At 46.3% G+C, this 19,657-nt stretch overlaps 1 protein-coding gene across 7 annotated transcripts in view; it reads right to left on the bottom strand.

The window, feature by feature from the left end:
• SLTM (SAFB like transcription modulator) overlaps nt 1-19,657 on the bottom strand; it is a 183,905-nt gene that overhangs the window by 105,313 nt on the left and 58,935 nt on the right. For all 7 annotated transcript variants that reach the window (XM_069222087.1, XM_069222082.1, XM_069222083.1 and 4 more), the window contains 2 exons: nt 18,403-18,491; nt 7,601-7,752 (listed from right to left, as the gene is read on the bottom strand). In XM_069222087.1, coding sequence (XP_069078188.1) covers nt 7,601-7,752; nt 18,403-18,491 — 241 coding nt within the window. The remainder of the gene's footprint in view (nt 1-7,600; nt 7,753-18,402; nt 18,492-19,657) is intronic.

The following is a 19,657-nucleotide window of genomic DNA, read 5'->3' as shown; positions in this document are numbered from 1 at the left end:
TTTGTTTTAACTGAGTTTGTTTACCAGGTAAGGAAGGAGAGGGAGAGGAGGAAAAGCGTAAGCAAATATCCCTGACCAGTTCATCCATAGGGCATTGCCTTGGGACTGTTTGTGTGGGTATCTGGATGCGAAGTTTTGGCATTTTGCGTTCTCCTTTGTCGCAAACAAGTCTATCTGAGGTGTTCCCCAGAGTTTGAAATAAGTGTTCAGAATTTGGGGGTGAATTTCCCATTCGTGGACCTGTTGGTGATCTCGAGAGAGATTGTCTGCGAGTTGATTTTGGATCCCTGGTATAAATTGTGCTATTAGGCGAATTTGGTTGTGAATTGCCCAACGCCAAATCTTTTGTGCTAGCAGGCTTAACTGCGTGGAGTGCGTCCCCCCTTGCTTGTTTAGATAATACATTGTTGTCATGTTGTCTGTTTTGACGAGAATGTATTTGTGAACTATTATTGGTTGGAAAGCTTTTAGTGCTTGAAAAACTGCTAGAAGTTCTAGGTGATTTATATGCAGTTTTGTTTGATGTACGTTCCATTGTCCTTGTATGCTGTGTTGATCGAGGTGTGCTCCCCACCCTGTCATGGAAGCATCTGTTATTACGTATTGTGGCACTGGGTCTTGGAAAGGCCGCCCTTTGTTTAAATTTATGTTGTTCCACCACAGAAGCGAGAGGTAAGTTTGGCGGTCTATTAACACCAGATCTAGAAGGTGACCCTGTGCTTGTGACCATTGTGATGCTAGGCACTGTTGTAAGGGCCTCATGTGCAGTCTTGCGTTTGGGACAATGGCTATGCATGAAGACATCATGCCTAGGAGTTGTAGTACCATCTTTGCTTGTATCCTTTGTGTTGGATACATGCGTTGTATGATGGTGTTGAAATTTTTAATTCTTTGGGGACTTGGAGTGGCTACTCCTTTTGATGTGTCTATTATGGCTCCCAGGTATTGTTGTACCTTGCGCGGCAGAATTTTGGATTTTGTGAAATTGACGGTGAACCCTAGTTTGAAGAGGGTTTGTATGATATGATGTGTGATTTGAGCACTGTATTAACGAATGGGCCTTGATTAGCCAGTCGTCTAGATATGGGAACACATGTATTTGCTGCCTTCTTATGTGTGCAGCGACTACTGCTAGACATTTGGTAAAGACTCTTGGTGCGGTTGTTAATCCGAAAGGCAGTACCTTGAATTGGTAATGTATTCCCTTGAATACAAACCTTAGGTATTTCCTGTGCGATGGTTGTATTGGTATATGGAAATAAGCACCCTTGAGGTCTAAAGTTGCCATGTAGTCGTGTAGTTTCAGCAATGGCAATACTTCTTGTAGTGTGACCATGTGAAAGTGGTCTGATTTGATGAATGTGTTCACTATTCTGAGGTCTAGGATTGGTCTCAGCGTTTTGTCCTTCTTTGGTATCAGAAAGTACAGTGAGTAAACTCCTGTGTTTATTTGTGTGTTTGGCACTAATTCGATTGCATTCTTTTGCAATAGTGCCTGCACTTCTATCTCCAGGAGATTGGAATGGTGCGTTGTCAAATTTTGTGCTTTTGGTGGTATGTTTGGAGGGAATTGTAGAAATTCTATGCAATAACCATGTTGGATAATTGCTAGAACCCAAGTGTCTGTAGTGATTTCCTCCCATGCTTTGTAATAATGACTTATTCTTCCCCCCACTGGTGTTGTGTGGCGGGGGTGAGTGACATGTGAGTCACTGTTTAGTAGTAGGGGTTTTGGGGCTCTGAAATCTTCCTCTATTCCTAGGGAATTGCCCTCCTCTATATTGTCCCCGAAAACCTCCTCTATACTGTCCCTGGTAACTGGACGGTGTTGCTTGTGAGGTGCTGGCTTGTGTGCTCTGACCCCGAAACCCCCCTCGAAAGGGTGTTTTACGGAATGTGCTGTAATTGCCTCTGCTCTGCGGGGAGTAGAGTGCGCCCATGGCTTTAGCAATGTCCGTATCTTTTTTGAGTTTCTCAATCGCTGTGTCCACTTCTGGACCGAACAGTTCTTTTTCGTTAAAAGGCATATTGAGAACTGCTTGTTGAATCTCTGGTTTAAATCCAGACGTTCAGAGCCATGCATGCCTTCTGATAGTTAGATGTATTAATTGTCCGTGCAGCTGTATCTGCAGCGTCCATGGAGGAGCGGATCTGGTTGTTGGAAATGGTCTGTCCCTCCTCAACCACTTGTTTTGCCCTATTTTGTAAGTCCTTGGGCAGATGTTCAATGAGATGTTGCATCTCGTCCCAGTGGGCTCGGTCATAGCGCGCAAGTAGTGCCTGGGAGTTCGCGATGCGCCACTGGTTTGCAGCTTGTGCTGCGACTCTTACCAGCTGCATCGAACTTGCGGCTTTCTTTATCTGGGGGTGGTGCATCTCCAGATGTGTGGGAGTTGGCCCTTTTTCTAGCTGCTCCTACAACGACAGAGTCTGGTGGCAGCTGTGTAGTGATGAAAACCGGGTCTGTAGGAAGCCTTATACTTTTTTTCCACCCTTGGTGTGATAGCCCTACTTTTGACCGGCTCCTTAAAGATTTGTTTTGCGTGCCGGAGCATACCAGGGAGCATAGGCAGGCTTTGGTATGAGCTGTGGGTGGAGGAGAGTGTGTTGAATAAAAAATCATCCTCGACCTGTTCCGAGTGGAGGCTTACGTTGTGAAATTGTGCTGCTCTAGCCACCACTTGAGAATACGCGGTGCTGTCCTCTGGTGGAGATGGCTTCGTAGGGTATGCCTCCGGACTGTTATCCGACACTGGGGCGTCGTATAGGTCCCATGCGTCTTGATCTTGGTCACCCTGGCTTATGGTGGTGTGAGCTGGGGAGTGTGATGGAGTTTGTGCTGGTGAGACGTTAATCACGGGCGGAGGAGAGGGTGGTGGGGTAACTCTTTTCACCACTTTTGGTTGTGGTGTCTGTTCAGTTTGGAACTCCAACCTTCTCTTTCTTCTAATGGGGGGAAGGGTGCTTATTTTTCCTGTCCCCTGCTGTATGAAAATACGCTTTTGCGTATGGTCCACATCAGTTGATTGTAGCTCTTCCTCAAACCTATGCTTTTGCATTTGGGAGGTTAGCGAGTGCTCTTCTGTATAAGAGCCTGAAGCTGGGTCGCTTGCAGTTTGTTTCGGCACCGAAACCCTGTCTGCGTGTTTTTCCGGCTCCGAGGTGACTTTTTTCTTTTTCGGGGCCGAAACCTCTCGGCGTCGATCTTCTTCGGTGCCGCTGTCTCGGCGTCGAGCCGTGTCCACACCGGCATCTCGGTGTCGAGGCTGGTCTCCAGCACTTTCTCGGTCCCGAGAAGGCTGCGTGCCGGTGTCTCAACCGGAGTCGGACGATCTCGGCACTGTTTGGGCCTTTTTCGGTGCCGACGGTCGGTCACCGAATTTATGGGTGGAGCCATGGCCTGGGCCTTGTAAATCTTCCTCTGTGTGGTTTGACGTCTTACTCACGGTTTGTGTATCGTCGAATCCTTCGGAGTCTGAGTCTTGGATCGAGAAGGTACCTTCCTCTTCTTGTTCCTCGAACTCTCGGTGGGCTGTCGGCGCGGACGCCATCTGAAGTCTTCTGGCTCGACGGTCTGAGTGTTTTTCGGGACCGGAACGCACGACAGGCCTCGCAGGTGTCTTCACTGTGCTCAGGTGACAGGCACAGGTTACAGACCAAGTGTTGGTCTGTATAGGGGTATTTATTGTGGCATTTGGGGCAGAAACGGAACGGGGTCCGTTCCATCGGCGTTCTTCAGCACGCGGTCGGGCCGACCAGGCCCCGACGGGGGATCGAAAAACTACCCCGAAGGGCACTGGAGCTCTTCGATCTTCGATGCGGTGTTGAATCTAACTACGCCGATCCCGAACGCAACAATACCGACGAATATCTTCCGAAATTAGCTATCTTTCCGTTCCGAAACTCAGAGCGACAGGAACACGTCCGAACCGGATGGCGGAAAAAAAACAAATCGAAGATGGAGTCGACGCCCATGCGCAATGGAGACAAAAGGAGGAGTCACTCGGTCCCGTGACTCGAAAGACTTCTTCGAAGAAAAACAACTTGTAACACTCCGGCCCAACACCAGATGGCGAGCTATTGCAAAACATGCGTATCTACAGCGACAGATGCCATCGAACATATCTTTTCTTAGTTTATTTTAAGAACCACAGGTTCAAATTCTACATGTAATACTTCAAATGAAAGGTATTGCAGGTAAGTACTTTAGGAACTTTGAATAATCACAATAGCATATATACTTTTCAAATAAAACACACATAGCTATTTTAAAACTAGACACTTAGTGCAATTTTCACAGTTCCTATGGGAGGTAAGTAATTGTTAGTTCTTGCAGGTAAGTAAACCACCTACGGGGTTTAAGTTTGGGTCCAAGGTAGCCCACCGTTGGGGATTCAGAGCAACCCCAAAGTTACCACACCAGCAGCTCAGGACCGGTCAGGTGCAGAGTTCAAAGTGGTGCCCAAAACACATAGGCTTCAATGGAGAAGGGGGTGCCCCGGTTCCAGTCTGCCAGCAGGTAAGTACCCACGTCTTCGGAGGGCAGACCAGGGGGGTTTTGTAGGGCACGGGGGGGGACACCAGAAGTTAGCACAGAAAGTACACCCTCTGCACACTGCACCCGGCCGCCCCCGTGCTGCTAACACGTCAGGTTTTCAATTGGAATCAATGGGAGACCAAGGGGTAGCCACCACCTGGGCAAGGGAGAGGGCCTCCTGGGGGTCACTCCTGCACTGGAGTTCCGATCCTTCAGGTCCTGGGGGCTGCGGGTGCAGGGTCTTTTCCAGGCGTCGGGATCTGAGAGTCAGGCAGTCGCGGTCAGGGGGAGCCTCGGGATTCCCTCTGCAGGCATCGCTGTGGGGGCTCAGGGGGGACAACTTTGGTTACTCACAGTCTCGGAGTTGCCGGGGAGTCCTCCCTGAAGTGTTGTTTCTCCACAAGTCGAGCCGGAGGCGTCGGGTGCAGAGTTGCAAGTCTCACGCTTCTGGCGGGAAACTCTGTTGTCTTGAAGTTGCTTCTTTGGAAACAAAGTTGCAGTCTTTGGTGAACAGGGTCGCTGTTCTCTGGAGTTTCTTGGTCCTTTTAGAGCAGGGCAGTCCTCTGAGGCTTCAGAGGTCGCTGGTCCTGGGGAAAGCGTCGCTGGAGCACTTTTCTTCCGAAGGGGGGAGACAGGCCGGTAGAGCTGGGGCCAAAGCAGTTGGTGTCTCCGTCTTCTCTGCAGGGTTTTTCAGCTCAGCAGTCTTCTTAGGTTGCAGGAATCTGAGTTCCTAGGTTCAGGGGAGCCCCTAAATACAGAATTTAGGGGTGTGTTTAGGTCAGGAAGGGCAGTAGCCAATGGCTACTAGCCCTGAGGGTGGCTACACCCTCTTTGTGCCTACTCCCAAGGGGAGGGTGTCACATTCCTATCCCTATTAGGGGGATCCTTCATCTGCAAGATGGAGGATTTCTAAAAAGTCAGTCACTTCAGCTCAGGTTGCCTTAGGGGCTGTCCTGACTGGCCAGTGACGACTCCTTGTTTTTCTCATTATCTCCTCCGGCCTTGCCGCCAAAAGTGGGCCCGTGGCCGGAGGGGGCGGGCAACTCCACTAGTTGGAATGCCCTGTGGTGCAGTAACAAAGGGGGTGAGCCTTTGAGGCTCACCGCCAGGTGTTACAGCTCCTGCAAGGGGGAGGTGATAAGCATCTCCACCCAGTGCAGGCTTTGTTACTAGCCACAGAGTGACAAAGGCACTCTCTCCATGTGGCCAGCAACATGTCTCGAGTGTGGCAGGCTGCTAAAACCAGTCAGCCTACACGGGTAGTTGGTTAAGGTTTCAGGGGGCACCTCTAAGGTGCCCTCTGGGGTGTATTTTACAATAAAATGTACACTGGCATCAGTGTGCATTTATTGTGCTGAGAAGTTTGATACCAAACTTCCCAGTTTTCAGTGGAGCCATTATGGTGCTGTGGAGTTCGTGTAAAACAGACTCCCAGACCATATACTCTTATGGCTACCCTGCACTTACAATGTCTAAGGTTTTGCTTAGACACTGTAGGGGCACAGTGCTCATGCAATGGTGCCCTCACCTATGGTATAGAGCACCCTGCCTTAGGGCTGTAAGGCCTACTAGAGGGGTGACTTATCTATACTGCATAGGCAGTGTGAGGTTGGCATGGCACCCTGAGGGGAGTGCCATGTCGACTTACTCGTTTTGTCCTCACCAGCACACACAAGCTGGCAAGCAGTGTGTGTGCTGAGTGAGGGGTCCCCAGGGTGGCATAAGATATGCTGCAGCCCTTAGAGACCTTCCCTGGCATCAGGGCCCTTGGTACCAGGGGTACCAGTTACAAGGGACTTACCTGGATGCCAGGGTGTGCCAATTGTGAAAACAAAAGTACAGGTTAGGGAAAGAACACTGGTGCTGGGGCCTGGTTAGCAGGCATCAGCACACTCAAATCAAAACATAGCATCAGCAAAGGCAAAAAGTTAGGGGGTAACCATGCCAAGGAGGCATTTCCTTACACTTACCTTGGCTATCCTGGTCACTGGAAAGGGGGGGGGGGGGGGGGGGGGGGGGTGGTTGTCACACTTAAGTGTTCACCTTTGGGGGTACCTAGTTCTTCCAGCTTCTCTCTAAACTCCATATCCTTGGATAGGGGACTTCACAATCAACTATTTTAGTATATGGTTTGGCCCTCCTCTAGGGTCCTATTTTTTCCACTAATCCTTGTCAATGCTCGTTTTCTTCTTCTGCCAATTCCTAATCACTACTGTATATAGTGTGTACTTACCTTCAGTTGGGGGACTTACCTAATCTAGAGTACCTTTTTGTTGTAACACTGTGGTTCCGTTCATGTGTGAAAAGTTGCTACATGACTATTGTAGTTTTGCATAAGCTTGGCATGTCTCCTTGATGTGTCTTGGCTGCTTATCCACAGCTAGCTCTAGAGAGCCCCATCTTCCTAGACACTGCCTACATTCACTAATCGGGGTTGCCTGGACTTGGTACAAGGTGCCAACACCATAGGTGTCCATCATAGGTGTCCATCACACAGCAGGCCAGCTTCCTACAGACAGCATGTGCAATATGATTTCAAGCATGTCTTCAGGGGCAACAGTGTCTAGACACTGCCTACATTCACTAATCGGGGTTGCCTGGACTTGGTACAAGGTGCCAACACCATAGGTGACCATCACACAGCAGGCCAGCTTCCAACAGACAGCATGTGCAATATGATTTCAAGCATGTCTTCATGGCAATGGCAGTTGATTTACAAAACCAAAAAAAGGCTTTGTAGCGTACTGAAATATGTAGGAGCAGAGCTCCAGATGTGTTAAAGGGTGTAGGAAGAACAAACATCAGCTGGCACCTATATGCAGCACGCTCTCATATCCATAGGCTTGGAAAAAGATACAATTGGGGGGGGGGGGGGGGGGGGTTGATGGCACAAACTGCTTCTGTGGAGGAGTTATTTCAAAGGTTTTCAGAACCAGGATGTTGCCTGGAGAGAAGTACAATTTTCCTCATTGGTATTTGACAACTTGAAATGCCATAAATTAAGCTCCCACACAAGTTAAGAGGGCTCAGACAAAAAAGAAAAGTCTGCATTTTGAAACATACCTTCTCAGTTCTACAGCACGGCGAAGTCTATCAACACGGTCCAAGTGTTCTCTGATGCGATATGCCTTGATCCTTTCAAATGGCATGATCATTTTTTTACCTTGGTACTCATACTTCATTTTGCTTGGAAACGCCTTATTCCTAATCGGCTCCTAAGGAGAAATAAGGTATAATTAAAAAGGAAAATGTCACTTACCCAGTGTACATCTGTTCGTGGCATTAGTCGCTGCAGATTCACATGCTGTGCACATCCCGCCATCTGGTGTTGGGCTCGGAGTGTTACAAGTTGTTTTTCTTCGAAGAAGTCTTTGAGTCACGAGATCGAGGGACTCCTCCCATTTCGGCTCCATTGCGCATGGGCGTCGACTCCATCTTAGATTGTTTTCCCCCGCAGAGGGTGAGGTAGGAGTTGTATATGCTAGTAATAGTGCCCATGCAATGGAGTGAATACGTATGTACATAATGTAGTTTAAAGTAATATATATATTTACAAATACAGATGTTCAAGATCAACTTCTAAACGGCTACAGGCTCCCGGGGAGGCGGGTGGGCGCATGTGAATCTGCAGCGACTAATGCCACGAACAGATGTACACTGGGCAAGTGACATTTTCCGTTCGGTGGCATGTGTAGCTGCAGATACACAAGCTGTGCATAGACTAGTAAGCAGTTATCTCCCCAAAAGCGGTAGTTCAGCCTGTAGGAGTTGAAGTTGTCTGAAAGCATGTTCGTAGTACTGCTTGGCCTACTGTGGCTTGCTGTGTTGTTAGCACATCTACACAGTAGTGTTTGGTAAATGTATGAGGCGTAGACCATGTAGCTGCCTTACATATTTCGGTCATTGGAATATTTCCTAGAAAGGCCATGGTAGCACCTTTCTTTCTAGTTGTGTGCCTTTGGTGTAATAGGCAGTTCTCTTTTTGCTTTAAGATAACAGGTTTGAATGCACTTAACTATCCATCTAGCAATGCCTTGCTTAGAAATTGGATTTCCTGTATGAGGTTTTTGGAAAGCAATAAATAATTGTTTTGCGTATTAGTTTTGTTCTGTCAATGTAGTACATTAACGCTCTTTTGATGTCTAATGTATGTAGTGCTCTTTCAGCTACGGAGTCTGGCTGTTGGAAGAACACTGGTAATTCTACTGTTTGATTTAAGTGGAACGGTGATATGACTTTTGGTAAAAATTTAGGATTTGTTCGTAGAACTACTTTACGCTAGTGTATCTGAATAAATGGTTCTTGTATGGTAAATGCTTGAATCTCACTTACTCTTCTTAAAGATGTGATGGCAATTAAAAATGCAACTTTCCATGTTAAGTATTGCATTTCACAAAAGTGCATGGGCTCAAAAGGTGGACCCATGAGTCGTGTTAAGACAATGTTGAGGTTCCATGAAGGAACTGGTGGTGTTCTTGGTGGTATAAGTCTCTTTAGACCTTCCATAAATGCTTTTATGACTGGTATTCTAAATAGAGAAGTTGAGTGCGTAATTTGGAGGTAAGCTGAAATTGCTGTAAGATGTATTTTAATGGAAGAAAAAGCTAGCTTTGATTTTTGCAAATGTAGTAAGTATCCTACGATGACTTTGGCAGATGTGTAAGGGTTGAATTTGATTATTATGGCAGTAATAAACAAATCTTTTCCACTTATTTGCATAGCAATGTCTAGTGGTAGGTTTCCTAGCTTGTTTTATGACCTCCATACATTCCTGTGTAAGGTCTAAATGTCAGAACTCTATGACTTCAGGAGCCAGATTGCTAGATTCAGCGATGCTGGATTTGGGTGTCTGATCTGTTTGTGTTGCGTTAACAGATCTGGTATGTTTGGTAGTTTGACATGAGGCACTACTGAGAGGTCTAGTAGTGTTGTGTACCAAGGTTGCCTTGCCCATGTTGTTGCTATTAGTATAAGTTTGAGTTTGTTTTGACTCAGCTTGTTTACTAGATATGGAAGGAGTGGGAGAGGGGGAAAAGCGTAAGCAAATATCCCTGACCAACTCATCCATAACGCATTGCCCTGAGACTGATCTTGTGGGTACCTGGATGCGAAGTTTTGGCATTTTGCGTTTTCCTTTGTTGCAAATAGATCTATTTGTGGTGTTCCCCAACTCTGGAAGTAAGTATTCAGTATTTGGGGGTGAATCTCCCATTCGTGGATCTGTTGGTGATCCTGAGAAAGATTGTCTGCTAGCTGGTTCTGAATTCCTGGAATAAATTGTGCTATTAGGCGAATATGGTTGTGAATCACCCAATGCCATATTTTCTGTGCCAGGAGACACAACTGTGTTGAGTGTGTGCCTCCCTGTTTGTTTAGATAATACATCGTTGTCATGTTATCTGTTTTGACAAGAATGTGTTTGTAGCTTATTATGGGTTGAAATGTTTTCAGCGCTAGAAATACTGCCAATAGTTCTAAGTGATTTATGTGAAACTGTTTTTGGTGAGTGTCCCATTGTCCTTGGATGCTGTATTGATTGAGGTGTGCTCCCCATCCTATCATGGAGGCATCTGTTATTACATATTGTGGCACTGGGTCTTGGAAAGGCCACCCTTGGTTTAAATTTATACTGTTCCACCATTGAAGCGAGGTGTATGTTTGGCGGTCTACCAACACCAGATCTAGAATTTGACCCTGTGACCACTGTGATGCTATGCACTGTTGTAAGGGCCGCATGTGCAACCTTGCGTTTGGGACAATGGCTATGCATGAGGACATCATGCCTAAGAGTTTCATCACCACTTTGACTTGTATTTTGTGATTTGGATACATGGCCTGTATTACATTGTGAAATGCCTGAACTCTTTGTGGACTTGGAGTAGCAATCCCTTTTGCTGTGTTGATTGTCGCCCCTAAGTATTGCTGTGTTTGACACGGCAGAAGGTGTGACTGTGTAATTGATTGTGAAACCTAGTTTGTGGAGGGTTTCTATGACATACTCTGTGTTGTGAACACTTTTCTAGCGTGTTGGTTTTGATTAACCAATCGTCTAGGTACGGGAACACAGGTATTTGCTGCCTTCTGATATGTGCAGCTACGACTGCTAGGCACTTTGTAAAAACTCTTGGCGCAGTTGTTATTCCGAATGGCAACACCTTGAATTGGTAATGTATCCCTTGGAATACAAACCTGAAGTACTTTCTGTGTGAAGGATGTATCGGTATATGGAAATATGCATCCTTTAGGTCTAGTGTTGTCATGTAGTCTTGTTTGAGTAGTGGGATTAAGTCTTGTAATGTCACCATGTGAAAGTGATCTGATTTGATGTAGGTATTTAATGTTCAGAGATCTAATAGAGGTCTCAGAGTCTTGTCTTTTTTGGGTATGAGAAAGTACAGAGAGTAAACTCCTGTTCCTTTCTGGTACTAATTCTATTGCTTCTTTTAGTAGTAATGCCTGAACTTCTAGTCCTAGAAGATTTATATGTTCTTTTGACAGTGTGTTTTCGGTGGTACGTTTGGAGTGAATTTGAGAAATTCTATGCAATAACCATGCTGGATAATGGCCAGTACCCAGGTGTCTGTTATCTCCTCCCAATGTTTGTAAAATAGTCTTAGTCTCCCCCCCCCCTCACAGGTGTTATGTGTTGGGGATGTGTGACTTGGAAGTCACTGTTTGTTTTGAGGTATTGGCTTTGATAAGTGCGCCTTGCTTGTGAGGTTGTGGCCTCTGTAGGTTGACCTCGAAACCCTCCCCTAAATGGTGTCTTGAGAAATGTGCCTCTGCTTTGTGGGGAGTAGAGTGCGCCCATGGCTTTTGCAGTATCAGTATCTTTTTGGAGTTTTTCAATAGCAGTGTCGACTTCCGGCCTAAACAACTGCTGTTCATTAAAGGGCATATTCAGCACGGCTTGTATTTCCGGCTTGAATCCTGACGTACGCAACCATGCGTGTCTCCTTATTGTTATTGCAGTATTTACTGTTCTTGCAGCTGTATCTGCTGCGTCCATTGATGACCGTATCGGATTATTGGAGATACTTTGTCCTTCTACCACTTGTTGTGCCCTTTTCTGGAACTCTTTGGGTAAGTGTTCTATGAAATGCTGCATTTCGTCCCAATGAGCTCTATCGTATCTTGCCAAAAGTGCTTGTGAATTGGCAATATGCCATTGGTTTGCTGCTTGTGCTGCAACTCTTTTACCCGCAGCATCGAATTTGCGACTCTCCTTGTCTGGAGGTGGTGCATCTCCCGAGGTATGAGAGTTTGCTCTCTTGCGAGCTGCCCCAAACACAGAATCTGGTGTTAATTGCTGCGTAATATAAACAGGGTCTGTTGGTGGTGGCTTTTACTTTTTTTCCACCCTTGGAGTTATGGCTCTGCCTTTAACAGGATCCTGAAATATTTGTTTTGAATGTTTTAGCATTCCCGGGAGCATAGGTAAGCTTTGGTATTGGCTATGAGTGGAGGAGAGTGTATTAAATAAAAAGTCATCCTCAATTGGTTCTGAATGCAAGGTGACGTTATGAAACGCAGCTGCCCTTGAGACCACCTGCATGTAGGATGTACTGTCTTCAGGTGGCGACGGCCTTGTAGGGTAACAGTCTGAGCTGTTATCTGATACAGGAGCATCATAAAGGTCCCATGCATCAGGATCATCTTGACTCATTGTAGTATGAGTCGGGGATTGCATCAGTGGTGGAGTGGCTACCGGTGATGTGTGCATTGATGGTGGTGGAGTTGTTTGTCTTGCCACCTTTGCCTGTGGCTGCTTGTCCTTTTCTTGAAAGGCAAGTCTTCTTTTCATCTTAATTGGGGGAAGAGTGCTTATCTTCCCTGTGTCTTTTTGAATGTGGAGCCTTCTTTGAGTGTAGTCTGGCTCAACATATTAAAGTTCCTCTCCGAACTTATGTCCTTGCATCTGGGAGGACAATCCTTGTTCCTCTGTCTAGGAACCTGTTTTCGGTTCCGAGGCTGGATGTTTCGGAATCGAAATTTTTTCGGTCGCCTTTTTGGGCTCCGAGGCAACCTTCTTTATTTTCGGCGTCGTGGTGTCTCGGTGCCGAACCATTACGGTGCCACTGTCTCGGTGCCGCTGTCTCAGGCCCGAGATAGCTGTGTGGCGGTATCTCGACCGGAGTCGGATGACTTCGCCACATGCATGCCCTTTTTCGGTGCAGATGATCTGTCACCTATTTTTTGGGTTAAGCCATGGCCTGTTGGCGGTGGCGTCCCCTGGGCTTTTGTTGTCTTCTCGTGAGTTTTATGTTTCGACTTCTTACTCACGGTTTTCGGCGTTTTCTTCGGGATCGAGCTCGTCTGAGTCCGATTCATGGATGGAGAAGCTTTCCTCTTCAAAACACCCTTGTCCTGTTGGCGTCGACGCCATCTGCAGTCTTCTTGCTCTTCGGTCTCTTAATGTCTTCCACGACCGAAACGCTCGACAGGCTTCATAGGTATCCTCCTTGTGCTCTGGAGACAGACAAGTTACAGACCAGATGCTGATCTGTATATGGATACTTGTTATGACATTTTGGGCAGAAGCGGAATGGGGTCCGTTCCATCAACCTTGAAGAAACACGTGGCCGGGCCGACCAGGCCCCGACGGGGGGGGAATCAAAAACCCCGAAGGGCCACCGGAGCTCTTCAAAAGTCGGTGTCGATCTGTTATAACTAACCCGATACCAAACGCAAACAATACCGACGATTTTTTCGAGATTCTAACTAACTTTCCGACCCGAAACACGGAGCGAAAAGGAACACGTCCGAACCCAATGGCAGAAAAAAAACAATCTAAGATGGAGTCGACGCCCATGTGCAATGGAGCCGAAATGGGAGGAGTCCCTCGATCTCGTGACTCGAAAAGACTTCTTCGAAGAACAACAACTTGTAACACTCCGAGCCCAACACCAGATGGCGGGATGTGCACAGCATGTGTACCTGCAGCTACACATGCCACCGAAAATAAATATATATATATATATTTTAAAATGATGCACCTAAGAGAAGTATTTTAAGTACATTGGAGAAATATAACATGTAGTTCTCTGGTGCACCTGGTCCTTAGGAAAAAGGATGTTAAATTGTGGCATTTGCACCAACTTGTAGTAAAACCAGAAACTGCTACATACATTTAATGGATCATTTTTACTTTAACAATGGCTAATCAAGACTGAGCCAACTGGCTATTTCCTACTAGGTCAACTCTCAGGAAACAAGTTACATCAACATAACTACAGCTTGTCTATTTTACAGATTCACCTGCTTAAATTACTCTGTCATTGAGATGAGTCGACAGCACATTACAATGGCAGTAAAATGCACCAACGTGTCTGTAGGAAAATGCTACTGTAGGCATTGTCACCCCCCACTTTTTGCCTAGTGATGAGGCCAGCTTTGATAGGAAGTGCGCTGGGACCCTGCTAACCAGACCCAGCACCAGTGTTCTTTCCCTAAAACTGTACCTTTGGTTCCACAATTGGCACAGCCCTGGTACACAGTTGAGTCGCCTGAAAAAGGTACCCCTGGTACCAAAGGCCCTGTGGCCAGGGAAGGTCCCTACGGGCTGTGTAAGGAAATGCCTCCTTGGCATGGATACCCCCTGACTTTTTGCCTTTGCTGATGCTATGTTTTGATTTGAAAGTGTGCTGAGGCCTGCTAACCAGGACCCAGCACCAGTGTTCTTCCCTAACCTGTACTTTTGTTTACACAATTGGCACACCCTGGCATCCAGGTAAGTCGCTTGTAACTGGTACCCCTGGTAACAAGGGCCCTGATGCCAGGGAAGGTCTCTAAGGGCTGCAGCATATCTTATGCCACCCTGGGGAACCCTCACTCAGCACAGACACTGCTTGCCAGCTTGTGTGTGCTGGTGAGGACAAAACGAGTAAGTCGACATGGCACTCCCCTCAGGGTGCCATGCCAACCTCACACTGCCTATGCAGTATAGATAAGTCACCCCTCTAGCAGGCCTTACAGCCCTAAGGGAGGGTGCACTATACCATAGGTGAGGGCACCAATGCAAGAGCACTGTGCCCCTACAGTGTCTAAGCAAAACCTTAGACATTATAAGTGCAGGGTAGCCATAAGAGTATATGGTCTGGGAGTCTGTCAAACACGAACTCCACAGCACCATAATGGCTACACTGAAAACTGGGAAGTTTGGTATCAAACTTCTCAGCACAATAAATGCACACTGATGCCAGTGTACATTTTATTGTAACATACACCCCAGAGGGCACCTTAGAGGTGCCCCCTGAAGCCTTAACCAACTACCCGTGTAGGCTGACTGGTTTTAGCAGCCTGCCACACTCCAGACATGTTGCTGGCCACATGGGGAGAGTGCCTTTGTCACTCTGTGGCTAGTAACAAAGCCTGCACTGGGTGGAGATGCTTATCACCTCCCCCTTGCAAGAGCTGTAACACCTGGCGGCGAGCCTCAAAGGCTCACCCCCCTTTGTTACAGCACCACAGGGCATTCCAGCTAGTGGAGTTGCCCGCCCCCTCTGGCCACGGCCCCACTTTTGGCGGCAAGGCCAGAGGAGATAATGAGAAAAACAAGGAGGAGTCACTGGCCAGTCAGGACAGCCCCTAAGGCAACCTGAGCTGAAGTGACTGACTTAGGAATCCTCCATCTTGCAGATGGGATGAGGCACAAAGAGGGTGTAGCCACCCTCAGGGCTAGTAGCCATTGGCTACTGCCCTCCCTGACCTAAACACACCCCTAAATTCTGTATTTAGGGGCTCCCCTGAACCTAGGAACTCAGATTCCTGCAACCTAAGAAGAAGAGGACTGCTAAGCTGAAAAACCCTGCAGAGAAGACGGAGACACCAACTGCTTTGGCCCCAGCTCTACCGGCCTGTCTCCCCACTTCTAAAGACACTGCTCCAGCGACGCTTTCCCCAGGACCAGCGACCCCTGAATCCTCAGAGGACTTCCCTGCTCTAGAAGGACCAAGAAACTCCAGAGGACAGCGGCTCGGTTCACCCAAGACTGCAACTTTGTTTCCAAAGAAGCAACTTCAAGACAACTGCGTTTCGCGCCGGAAGCGTGAGACTTGCTGCTCTGCACCCGACGCCCCCGGCTCGACTTGTGGAGAAACACTTCAGGGAGGACTCCCCGGCGACTGCAAGACCGTGAGTAGCCAGAGTTGCCCCCCCCTGAGCCCCCACAGTGACACCTGCAGAGGGAATCCCGAGGCTCCCCCCGACCACGACTGCCTGACTCCCAGATCCCGACGCCTGGCAAAGACTCTGCACCTGCAGCCCCCAGGACCTGAAAGATCGGAACTCCAGTGCAGGAGCGACCCGCAGGAGGCTCTCTCCCTTGCCCAAGTGGTGGCTACCCCGAGCAGCCCCCCCCCTTTGCCTGCATCGCTGAAGAGACCCCTTGGTCTCCCATTGATTTCCATTGGAAACCCGACGTGTGTTTGCACACTGCACCCGGCCGCCCCCGTGCTGCTGAGGGTGTACTTTGTGCTAACTTGTGCCCCCCCCCCCCGGTGCCCTACAAAACCCCCCTGGTCTGCCCTCCGAAGACGCGGGTACTTACCTGCTGGCAGACTGGAACCGGGGCACCCCATTCTCCATTGAAGCCTATGCGTTTTGGGCACCACTTTGACCTCTGCACCTGACCGCCCATGAGCTGCTGGTGTGGTAACTTTGGGGTTGCTCTGAACACCCAACCGTGGGCTACTTTGGACCCAAACTTGAACCCCGTAGGTGGTTTACTTACCTGCAAGAACTAACAAACTCTTACTCCCTCTAGGAACTGTGAAAATTGCACGGTCTAGTTTTAAAATAGCTATGTGTGATTTATTTGAAGACTGTGTATGCTATTTTGATTATTCAAAGTTCCTGAAGTACCTACCTGCAATACCTTTCATTTGAAGTATTACATGTAAAATTTGAACCTGTGGTTCTTAAAATAAACTAAGAAAAAAAATGTTTCTATACAAAAACCTATTGGCCTGGAATTGTCGAGTGTGTTCCTCATTTATTGCCTGTATGTGTACAACAAATGCTTAACACTACTCCTTTGATAAGCCTACTGTTCGACCACACTACCACAGAATAGAGCATTAGTATTATCTCTTTTTGCCACTATCCTATCTCTAAGGGGAACCCTTGGACTCTGTGCATACTATTCCTTACTTTGAAATAGTGCATACGTCAACTTCCTACACCAACAAAATAGGAGAGATGAAAGCAGTTACTCTAAAAGAACATTTTCTCCGCTGAGCAAAAACCTCAAATTTATGTCTAAAGTCACCACGGACTTATTTGACGGAGCCAGTCTTTCTGAACTTTTTTTATATTAATCCCTCCATGTCAGCGGAGAGGTCATAACTCACTAGATCAGCACAGGTAGGTCAAGTTCTACATTGACATACAACCTAATATCGTCTGTCCAGCTGTTTATGTCCTTTAGGCATCCAGGAAGAAGCCTAGTCCCTGCCTAAACAGGAAATCACACGTTGGTCATTAGCCTGGGTCACCTTTTGCTCCAGCAAGGCCAAACCTCTGACAGGGAAGATTGAGGACACTTTCTACAGGACCATAGAAGATACTGCAGTATTCTACGATTGTGTGCCCTTAAAATATATCTTTCGTGCAGTTACCTGGAAGAGCAGGAACAAGTTAAAGTACTACTGCCTAAATGTTAACGCAGCAGCTTACTAAGGGGGGGGCAAGAAGACCTCTAAAACCTGTTTAACAAAGGTGAGCCTGCTGCCCATATTATGTATTTATTATTGGATTCAAGCATGTGGATATATGAAACAGCCAGGGCTAGGTAAGTAATTACTCACTTTTATCATTAGTTCTCTAGCGATGGTAGCTTTCATACAGTCCCGTGTGATAATCCCTCTCCCAGCCCGGAGAGCAGTTTACTATGTACTCTGCCCACCTTGTGGTATAAAATCTGAGGTATGGTGGCCTACAGGCGGAGTAGAGGGCTTAGCACATCTCATTAGCTAAAGTTCTGATAATTAAAGGTATAAGCCTCATCCTCACCTGAAACACTTTACTGCTTAGGACTCAAAGGATGGTGCAAACAAGACTGTTTAGTCAGATCATGGGGAAATTAATGTCTAGCATCATTCTTTGTTTCCACAGCACTTGCAGCTCAGGCACTTCAAACTAAAAGTGATTTAGCAACAAGTTGATGCAAATATTTACATATCACATCTATATGCTTAACTGAATAGCTTTAATTATAGAAGGAATGTGGCTTTACCAATATTATTGACAGGACCAAGTTACTCGTACCTAACTGCTAACCCTTCACATTTTATGTGAACCACCACCACCACCACCGTCTAGACTGCATGTTGCTTTTGTAAAAGGTTTCTCATCAAAATGTTATTGCTGCTTACAAAATACCAGCCCGACTGTACAACTGTTTGAAGAACTACCACAATCAAACAAGAAGTAGTTTACACTGGACTGTAATTACAATAATGTGTTTTTTTGCACTAAGTATGAGGATGGTGAACGTGAAATGTTGAAAGCAGATATCAAAAACCTATCATCAATCTTAAAAGTACACTTTTAATGAGTATGAAATGTCGGCTTTATTCAAAATATACATCTTAAATGTCAACCTGGGTATACCCAACAAAGGGCCAAAAGTACACAGGTTTAAAAATAAAAGCGTTAATGTCCTGCACTCTGAACAGTACACATAGCCTAATGAAAAATTTAGTTACTTGGTGAATTCATACCATGTAACCATGTGTCCTTCACAAATTTCCTCAAAAGCCACCTTAACCCTCTATAAAAGTAAGTGCAGTACAATCAAATCTACTCCAAGACCAGGCCATGTTTTATGCCAAATAAATCTAACTGCCTCATTTAAAGGAACTAACCCGTTCAAACCGTCGTCTTGTTGGTCTTCTCGCTGGCTTCTCTCTTCTTGTTTGGTCTATAATTACCAACTCTTCAGGAGTCAGCGTATCTGAAAAAGAAAGGTACTTTGCTACTTAATGGAAAATATGGCACCAGACTAAACTGTAATAGTATAATGATTGTTCCAGGTCAGAAGTCTCTACTCAGTTTTCCTAACTGGTTTAGAATCTTCTGCTGCATTAGGCAGGGTTGGGACTTTTTTTTTTTTTTTTTTAAACAGCTAATTTCCAAATAGATAGTCCAACGTCATTGAAGGCACATGCTAATGGAGGATTGTGAGTGGTTCTAAAGATGGGACAAGCAAGTGCCAATATCTGAGTCCATTATGAAGCAGATACTACAGCCACTTAACTAAAGATATAGCATCTGTCAAAAATAAAAGAACATCAGTGCCGGAATGAACACACTTAGTGACTGATGCACTCATGGAATGTTTTAAACAAGCCTGAAAAGTGCCCCCATGCCTCGCCTTACCCATTTTTGTAAAGTTTATTTTGAGTCACATGGACATTAAAGTTGCATGAAGCTGTGAACAGCGAATTTAAGATGACTAATACAGAAATATTTTTTGGGCAAGGCAGTCAGCTTGCATCAAAGTCCATGAACGTAAGAAATTAACATCTTCTAACAGACATAATAGTGATGGGTAACAGCTTAAATAAATCCCCAGTTAATCGTCCGATGATTACAACAGACTGCATAATCCTGCCTGGAGTGGCAGTGGACATAAAAGCAATCGGCCTTTGTTTTGCAGGATCAAAAGTAGCCCCAGGACATGCCCAGACCGTTAAGGCCACAACAATGAAGTACAGCACAAGTCTGGATTCAAAGCAAACACATGACTCACGTCTGAGCATATCATCAAAACTCAGGAAATCTCACTGAGAAATGCGATGGTGGAATCTCTTAACTGATCTCAACCGCTTTTAATCACTTGAGCTGATCTTATGGTGGGACAGGACGATGGCTGACTTGCATCTAGCAAAAAACACAAAAGTCGGTCTTTCTCTTGGTGGTATTCATTAAAACCTGCTTCTTAAATCTTTAGTTGGTCTTACACCAGCTAGCTTTCCGGAACACTTGAAACAATTTAGTACCATGTAAGTTTAGGCATAATCTTTCAGATAAGGTGTGCTGTCAGGAAGCAATAAGGGAGCTGCAAGTTTTACGTAAAAGAATGAATACATTCTCATTTCAGTCCTATGGAAATCAAAA

This window comes from Pleurodeles waltl, chromosome 3_1 (genome assembly GCF_031143425.1).
Source record: "Pleurodeles waltl isolate 20211129_DDA chromosome 3_1, aPleWal1.hap1.20221129, whole genome shotgun sequence".
NCBI lineage: Eukaryota > Metazoa > Chordata > Amphibia > Caudata > Salamandridae > Pleurodeles > Pleurodeles waltl.
This window is presented reverse-complemented; position numbering and strand designations above follow the sequence as displayed.